General features: G+C 38.2%; 1 protein-coding gene across 1 annotated transcript; it reads right to left on the reverse strand.

The window, feature by feature from the left end:
• Positions 1-2,581: 2,581 nt before the first annotated feature.
• LOC147635386 (protein ALUMINUM SENSITIVE 3-like) lies at positions 2,582-5,589 on the reverse strand. Its single transcript, XM_086802176.1, has 3 exons — positions 5,283-5,589; positions 4,548-4,793; positions 2,582-3,287 (listed from the first exon to the last, which is right to left on the reverse strand). The coding sequence occupies exons 1-3, from the start codon at positions 5,544-5,546 to the stop codon at positions 2,973-2,975; spliced, it is 825 nt and encodes a 274-aa protein (XP_086658302.1). The 5' UTR covers positions 5,547-5,589; the 3' UTR covers positions 2,582-2,972.
• Positions 5,590-9,723: the final 4,134 nt, after the last annotated feature.

Raw genomic sequence — 9,723 nt, forward strand, 5'->3', positions numbered from 1 at the left:
AAGATATACCCATTGTATTCAAAAGAAAATCAAAACTGAAAACTTGCATAGAAACCCTGTTTTCTTAAAGGACTGTCTTATGCCAGAATGCTGGAGGGAGCATTTGGTATATGTGTTTTTCTAAGGGAAGTTCGATTGCAACAGTTGGCGGGGAGTGTTCAAAGGACGGCTCACAACGCGGCAAAAACCTACCCAGGTCTTGACCAGCCTGGGTATGGTGAAAAATGGTGTGGTTCCAGTACGATGGACGAGGGTCGACGAAGCAGTCCCTGAGTGAAGTGCCAGGATACCTAAGGAAGATCCTAGAGGGTTCTGACTAGGCGATGCATGGGCTCGCGGTGCTTAGGACACCCATGCATATGTCGTGGAAGATATATATATGTATGATGAGGAGAAAATTATTGTAATCTGTTTACTGGATCTCGTTTGCTGACCTGCTGGTCTCAACGGAGAGTCCAGAGTGATACTGTTTTGTGAGAAACAAGGATTGAATGGAAATTTTGAGTTATGACATCTGTAACCAATAATTGTTTATCAATGGATTGTTTTTAAAAGTTAAAAGTTTAAAGAGGAGTGTGTGCGTATCTGTATTCTAAAGCAAAAGTTAAGAAAGGCATTCAATTATGGGTGGGTGAGTACTTGTCTGGTTCTACTAGTTCCAGTGGGCGATGGCTAACCCATGGGCCAGATGGGGTAGGCTGGAATCAGTAGTTTTAATAATAAAATTGATTAATATGAGTACGCTTAGAACTCGAGTAGTTAAATAAAAGCCTGAAGACTTCTCTAATGAATAGATCAACGGCTGTGCTTGATTCAATTAGGAAAAAAGCATTGATCCCTTCAAGTTAAGTTTGTAATAGTTTCCCTTCTATCTGGTTTATTCAGATGAAGGTTAGTTCAGTATCTTGATCTCGTTAGAAAAATTCATTAAGAAAATAAATGGTGGAATCGTCCCCGTTTTTCGGGCATGGAAAATTTTCCCGGTTTCGGTTTTCGGAATGACCACCAACTTAGTCTCGTGCCCGGACATTCAAGGGCGAGGCCTCGAGTGAGAAACCCTGCCCCGCGCAAGAGGAAGCTACTTCCGCTGCTACCATCCGAGAATCTGATGCGTAGAGGGGGCAGTTGGGATCTCACAGCATGCATGCTTGGTACTCTTGTGTGGGGGCTTCTTGACATCGTTTTTTGGGGGCTACTAAAGGACATGACATTATCACTGGTGGTTTACATGTAGACTAGTTGGAGAAATACCCTCTTGACACTTCCACAAACATAAATTGATACATTCATGGAGATCCTTAGACATGTCATAATTACCAACACAAATATCCGCATAAAATCTAAATAGTTAAAAGTATGCAACCAATACTATCACGCATATATAGAGTCACCCGTGTATGTTCAAAAAGTAGGCTATGATCGCTCAAATTTAGAAAGGCTCCTTGATCTAAACTCGTCTAGGAGAATTCATAATAAATAAAAACATGGGAATATAAATTCCACGAATTACTTCTCATAACAAATTTGAAGCCTTCAAACCTTCTAGAGAAGGTTTCTTAGAAAATAGGGTTCCAAAAGAAGCATCAGTAACATTGTCCCTCACTTGCTTTATTTCCATTCCCTTTGAGCTTGAGATGGAGCAAAAGCTTCAACAAACCCCACAACAAACCCCACATGGCTTATAGTGCGTAGATCTACCCCTTGTAGAGAACATAACCACACAAAAGTCAAGAGAGAAGAAGAAAAAAGAAAACCATAAAATCATGTTTAGTTGTTTTCATACAATCTGAATCATTTACCACTTTGAATTTGATGGTTTGGATGTTGACAAGTGGTTGAATTAGCGAGCAACATTCCAATACTATTCTCTCACACACACATGTTCTCTCACATGTGCCCTCGTGTGTAGGGAAAAAAAGAGATTGCCACGCCCATATAAGGCACATTTCACATGAATTATTGTACATAATAATAAGTTAGAATCATGATGCCCTTATATAGCACACTAATCTCCCACTAAGCCACTAGTTTGGATCAAGTATATGGGATATGCAATTGACATGGTCCAAGCAGATAAGGGCTATGCAATTGATAGGGTTGAAAGAAGTGATGAGGTGGCTACACATAGAGAGGTGACCATTGGATGCCATGATACCTAGCCCATGGTCTGGGGTGGGCACCTTTGACGTGCAGCTCACTAGCCCTGAATCGACATATATCGGTTGCTCACAGAAGAGAGTTTCACAAATAGTGAATATCTATTCACTAATATTCGCTAATTGTATATCTCTTCACAAAAATAGTGAACAATGTGCACGCACCAGGATTTGAACCCACATCCTCTTGGTTTTTAAGCATGCCCATTATTCATTAGACCATGCATTCCATGTTGAAACACGTTGCAAAGATTGCTTTCTTAGAGTGAGCACACCTCAAGGGATCAACACAACCTAGAAATCATATTGACTAGAGAGATTGTTTTTGGAAAAATTGGATCACACCTCAAGGGATCAACACAACCTAGAAATCATAGGGAGTAAAGAGATTGTTTTAGAAAAATCGAATCAACATAGAAAATTGATAGAGAAAATCGACATCACCCATACATTAGTATCATAATTCCAAATTCTTTTTGAGATCATACATGAGAATGTCTAGTGTGAGAGAGTTGCCACACTTCCTCTCCATAATATGGGACCAAATTTCTTTTTTGCATTAATTAATTACTGGGAGAGAAGGGAACCTTAGGAGTTGAATTACAAACCTTAGCTTAATCAAATGTCTCCAAGGGTTGGGTCCCATTGTTATTATTATTTTTTTGGGTTTTTTTATTTTCTTCTTCTAGAAGCTCGCCACTCTTGAATCTTCTACAATAGGTTTAAAAAGAGTTTGCATCGCCTTTTTCAGCTGGGCAGAAGCTTTTTTTTGAGATTTGGTGTAAAAGTGGATTTATGAAAGAAGCTTAATAGATGCTATTCGTCAACAAAAACAGTGGATTGAAGTTGGTATGTGTTGGTGAAGAAGAGGTGAAGTGTGAAGTAAGCGGAGGCAACACTACTGAGGAGAGAGGCACACAAGAGAGTGTTCATGACGAGGATTTGAAGGAGGATTGCGTGGAGGGGTGAAGCGCCGGCGAGTATCATTCCCACCATGGAGCCAGGCAAGCTCACCAGCCCAAACGTCTTGGCATTGTCTAAAACTGGGGCAAGAGCGATCACAAGCGCCCTCCTCGCTTGCTTTATGCTGGCTTGCCTCGGAGTGGCGCCCAATGCAAGCGCAGCCTCAATCTACAAAAACCAATAATCCTCCCAAATTCAATTTAATATATTAAAAGCCCCCCCCCCCCCCCCCCCCCAAAAAAATTAAAATAAAAAAATAATTGTCCTTTCTTTATTCATGGATTATTTCAATCCTCACCATAGTAGTTTTCCCTTGTGCTCTTTTTTTCAAAAATTTTAATAAAAAATAATTGTCCTTTCTTCATTCATGGATTATTTCAACTAGTACGTTGCTGCGGTTTGTAAAAGACATTAGGAAGCAAAACGGAGGAATGGAAGTCGGAATACACAGCGTCAAATGAGGAATGTAAGCCAGAATACATAGCATCAAATTGATGGGAATTTTTCCTCTTATTTTTTTGAAATCCAAGATTTCTTTTTTCTCTCCCCTTGGTTGTCCATGGTTAATATGTAATAGATACATAACACCGTAGTTTTCCCTTCTGCTTTTCTGTTTCTTTGTAAGGTCTCATTATGAAAAGGGATAGAGTTTTTCCTCTTTATATATTCTTGAATTATGTCAATAATTAAGCAACAAGAGTAGTTCTCTCTCTCTCTCTCTCTCTCTCTCTCTCCCTTTTTTTTTTGGGAGTTAAATCATGAAAAGAGTAAAGTTTTTTAATATAAGCAAAATAGGTGTTTTTTTTCAAAACAACTTTAAAGAGTGATAAAAAAAAACAAAATGGCTGTTTTTCTTGAGTTAAATCGTGAAAAGAGCAAACTTTTTTGATATAAGCAAAATAGGTGTTTTTTAAAATCGAATTTCTAAAGAGTGATTAAAAAAAACAAAACACGTGTTTTTTAAAATCAAATTTACAGCTAAGACATCTCTAAAATTGAGGACATTAAGAGTTTGCTCATTGTATTATATACAAATTTACAGCTAAGACATCTCTAAAAATTGAGGAGAGTGTAAGAGTTAAATCATGAACAGAGTAAACTTTAATATTAGTAGCAAAACAGGTGTTTTTTCAAAACAAATTAAAAGAGTGTGTAAAAAAAAGAAGAAGAAGAAGCAAAACAGGTGTTTTTGAAAATAAAAAATTTACAGCGAAGGCATCTCTAAAAATTGGGCAAGAAATAAATCATGAAAAGAGTAAACTTTAATATAAGCAAAAACAGGTGTTTTTTGAAAACAAATTTAAAGAGTGATTTTTTTTAAAAAAAAGAAGAAGAAGAAGAAGAAGCAGAAACAGGTGTTTTTGAAAAGAAAAAATTGACAGCGAAGGCATCTCTAAAAACTGGTAAATTTTTTTTAAACAAATTTACCAAGTTTTGTTGCAGCCGGATGTCATCTCTGAGGCGGTTCAAGGTGATGCCCGTGACAGTCATGGCGCGCCCAACAACCAGGCCAGCCATTGGGATCATGTAGCGAGGTGTGAAAGGAAACACCCTCAATATCACAAGAAATGCCAAGGTCGTGGAGGTCCCCATAAATATTGACGTCCCTGCCACACAAGTAGAGCGAGGCACACGCTTGGCCCTTTGCCCTGCAGTGTAAGCAGCTACCCCCACCTGCCCACCACCATTACAAAATTAAATAAGCATACGCTATAGCACTCATACCATAACAAAAACTAATCCTCAATCAATATATTATTGAGCATGCCATAGCACTACCTCCCCACCCACCATCCAAATAGCTACTATTTATTATGTTTGCCAATACTATCCAAGTATACCATCAAAAATAAAAATAAAAAATACTCACTTTCTAGTTACCTATTCTGAAGCTTGCTCAATTGTGTTAGTGACACAACTTGCAAATGCACATGTAGTGCACCTTCCTAATGCCTCCAGCATTACATAAATCGCGTGATTTATTAGTATCAACATTCTACTAAAGCTATTTCTGACTTATTAGCTAAAATTATTACCTAAGCAAGGTTTCAAAAAGAAAACATGTTGATCAACTCAAAATCACGTGGGATAGTCTAATCAAAAGAAACATCAACAAATTCAACGTTTGTAAATTTGGTATAAGGTAAAAGAAGTGAGACTTACCATGAAAAGGTAAGGTAAAATACTCCACATGTAGTTCTTCTGAGAGAAAATGAAATGGAGGAAGAAACCCACAATGGCCAATTGAGAGACTGGGCGGATGAAAGAGACACCCATCTCTTTCTCCATGTGTAGCTTTGCAGTCAAAGAGCCTACAAGTGCAACCAAAAACATGGCGATGGAAGCTCCAAGATGAAGCAAAACCTCTGCCACATCTTTCCATGTAATGCCTATTAAAAATGAGGAAGGTGCTTGAGAGAACATCATCTTGTGGCAAAGAGAGAAGTTTACATATCCTTGCCTATGTATATACAATTCAGTAATGCCTTTAACATATCATTCCCCCATCTCTGTTGGTATTTGATTGCCACAATATTCAATCAATATTTTCCCAACCACCCATGCTCATTGAGAATATAAAAAAGTATATACCCCATTTCCACCATCACAAAGGTCATGCAATAGCACACATAAACAATAGGACAAATGTTAAAAATATATAGGCCTAGTCTCATTGTCCATTGAGAATACACCCCATTGAGAATATCACCTATAAATAATAGGTAAAGTTTTAAAAAGTTATTGTCACTACATAGGTAGTGAAATAGCATCCATTCGCAATAAGTAAAGTTTCAAAATGTTATAGTCCTATCTTGTTAAAGTGGTCGGCCTTATAGAAGGGAAATTATTTTCCCACCATTTGTTCTCTCTCATAATACATGAATACTTAGTGCATCTTGGATACTCGAGTACACACAAACACAAATTTAAATGTAAAGGACAAGAGTGAGAGTTTGGGAAAGTTTATTTTGAAATAGAAATGTATAGTAATACTGATTCGTATGTTCGTATAATGGACCCATGACTACAAGAACATGATAAAGATGACATGTAGTTCGTGGTATCATTGTTGTCCCACCATAGCACCCACTATGGAATTGGGAACCCATTATCACACAAAAGAAATGGGAAATATCTTCATCCATTTGAACATAAAGAGCCATGAAAGAAACATGTTCATGAGTTCATGATCCAATAGGACAAGATAGCAATAATTGGTACTTATCTTAGAGCTCATGCCCATGATCCAATAAGAAAAGATAGCAACAATTGGTAGCTCATCTTGTTTTGATGTCTTCACGGCCCTTTAAGTTTAATCAAATGTCTTCACAGCTCTTTAAGTTCAATTAGATGAAGACACTACCCAATGCCTTTATGTGTGATAATGGGTTCGTGTAGAGTGGGACAATAATGATACCCCAATTATATGTTGTTGTTCACCTAAATGAGCATTCTCCTTGCATGACAGAAGAAGAAGAGAAGAGAGGAGAGAAGATGCAAGGGTCGGTTTGGGAACATGCACTTAGCCAACCCTAAGAGGGTTAACTCCTCGATGTAAAGCCGCTAGGGGCTCACTCCACCACCACTTGTGTCACCCAAGTGGAGCTTTCCTTGATCTAGATAGGGAGCAATGAGAGAAGGAGCTACGGAGAGCTCTACTCCTATCTCAATGCCATCATGTGTGCAAGAGGGAGAGAGAAAGGGAGACCAAGAAGAAGAAGAAGAAGAAGGGAGAGGGAAGGAAGCATCACCTATAAGCACACACTCACAATCAAGCAAGTAAGCATGCATCAACACACAAGCTTACCACCATATCCACAAGAGAGTAAGAAGGAGGAAGAAGAAGACTCAATTGTGATAATGGGATTGTATCCTTTTCATATTTCACTTGTATACATGAGCTCTCTTTTTACAATGGCCGGTCGCCCATTTAACAATTAGGGGCCCTAAATTGGTTTTCTAGCTCTATGTACACCTAGGCTTTGTTGCTCTTGGCTGCCGTTACACATGTCATAAGCTCGATCATCCCGTATCTTTTTACATGAAGCGCTTAGTGTGGTTTTACATAAAAATCAATTACATGAACCGTAACCATGCTTAGAATAATGCTAGTCATCCTTATAACTCTCTCTCTCTCTCTCTCTCTCTCACACACACACACACACAGAAACATGTGTGTGTGTGTGTGTGTGCATGTATTAATGTATGTATGTATATACATGTGTGTGTGTATACATGTGTGTGTGCATATACATATATACATACGTACAAATGTATGTACATACATGTGTGTGTGCACATACATACGTACAAATGTATGTACATACATGTGTGTGTGTGCATATACATATATACATGCATAAAAATGTACGTACATATATAAATGTGGACATGCATACATACATTCACACATGTAGAGACACATATACATGCATGTATATATGTAATGAAGGATGTACATATGTATATATGTAATGAAGGATGTACATATGTATATATGTAATGAAGGATGTACATATGTATGTGTACTCATAAATACATTGTGTGTGTGTGTGTGTGTGTGTGTGCATGTGTGTGTGTAAGTAGTGACTCTCTCTCTCTCTCTCTCTCTCTCTCCTCATGGATCATGAGGTTTTTAAGTTAGTCAAGGAATGAAAACCAAGCTTTTGAAATTGACATGAGTCACCATGCCTATTTTTATAAAGATATACCGTACTTGTTTCACATTGTTCCCCCCCTAAGGAAAGAGACTATTTGTATATAGCTTTGGTTGTAGCCAAAGGTCCCATAGGCCATTTTTCCTTCTATGGATGATATTATATTTTCATTCATATTGGAATACATCCCAAACCCCCATGGGATAAGTCCCAAAGATTATGCAATGGAACTTGAAATAAGTTTGAAAAATTAAAGTTGTAATACAACCCAAATCCATGGGACATATTATTCAAAGAAACTTGAAATAGTAGTTTGAAAAATTTAACTTAAAATACATCCCAAACCCTTGGGACAAGTCTCGAATATTATTCAAGGAAACTTGAACAAGTTTGAAAAACTAAACTTGAGTACACTCCCTTATATTATACCATATTGATAAATTTCTTCAAATGAAAAGCCATGAACCCTTAAAAATGGTAAAACTAAACTTGAGTACACTCCCTTTATATTATACACATTGATAAATTTCTTCAAATGAAAAAACCTCATCTAGTTTGGCAATACACATTTCTATTCCTACTCCATTTTCATACATAATTGGCGTGTAGCATGAAAAGCTTGTCTAGTATATCCTTACATGTTGGGTGTAAGAATACATAATAGCAGGAGCATAATCTTAATAGTAAAAAGCACTAAATTATAGAAAAAAGTGGAGAGTAAACAATATTACTGCTTACAAGCTAACCAATGTGGTTGTCCACCCATCCGTGTGCTTCGGGTATAATCGTACCATGGGATAGGCTTGTACATGCCATGGTCCCCCCATCTAGAGATGTACCTTGAGAGTTGGCATGGACAAGGTTAGTTGTAGGTGCATACATTTGTGTGTGCTGCCATATGCAAAATGGAAAAAAAATGCGATGCACATAGTGAAATATGTAGGTGATGTGCATGGGAAATGGGTGAAAGGTGTGCCCACACGAAGTCTTATCCAACTCAACTACTTTCTTTAACTCTCTTTGTTGCTTTCTTTGACATTTACTTGACATCCCTTTTCTTGGGGATTCAAGATTATGACATCTACTCGGGTCATAGCAGGGGATTTTCTTATGACTATAATGGGGCTCGGATTTGGCATTATCGAGCACATGGGATAGAGGCAGTGTGAATCAATGGGTGGTGTGGTCAAAGATGAGGCCACATAAGATTCCTACCGATTTAAGGAGGGTCCAAGAGATGGGTCATACCATGGGCCAGGCTTGTGCTCACCATGGTTCCGCATCATCGATATACCTGAATGGCTCTATCGCACCTTAATGATGGTGCACCCCACTCTTTGTGCTTGCTTGACCTCTTGTAGTTGACATGCTATGCCATTGTTTCCACATGCTTTCCACCTTGACCATTCTCACATAATGATCAAAACAAGGCTACCACCCTTGCTTAAGTGGTTTGCACATAGATATTGCTTTTTTGCATACCATATCTCTTCCATGGGTAATGAGGGCCTTCCTTCTTAGAGTAATGGTTATGAGGTAGATTTTATGGGAAAGGGAAAGGGAGGGTCTTACCACTTGCCTTATGGATTGGTCAAGGGCAGTGTCTACTCCATAATTACAACAAAAGCTTTTGTGCATGTTGGTTACATGATACCCATTAGGGTTTGAAGGTACAAGGTTTTGTGCATGTTGCTTACATGATACCCATTAGGGTTTGAAGGTACAAGCTTAATGAAAGTGTTGAGGTAAATGCTCAAACCAATAAGGTACATCATTCTTGGCTCAAGGAGGTGAGGGCATGGCTCATAATGTTGCCTATGCCTCTTACAAAGACAATGCCAAGAGATGCTTAAAAACATGACAAACAACAAGGTAGAGCACTTAGTGATGCTATGCTCAACCTTACAACTCATCTTAGAAGATGAAAATGTTGTATATGCAGTGGA

The sequence above is a fragment of the Cibotium barometz genome, chromosome 9, assembly GCF_041138505.1.
Source record: "Cibotium barometz isolate CiBa-2024 chromosome 9, ASM4113850v1, whole genome shotgun sequence".
NCBI lineage: Eukaryota > Viridiplantae > Streptophyta > Polypodiopsida > Cyatheales > Cibotiaceae > Cibotium > Cibotium barometz.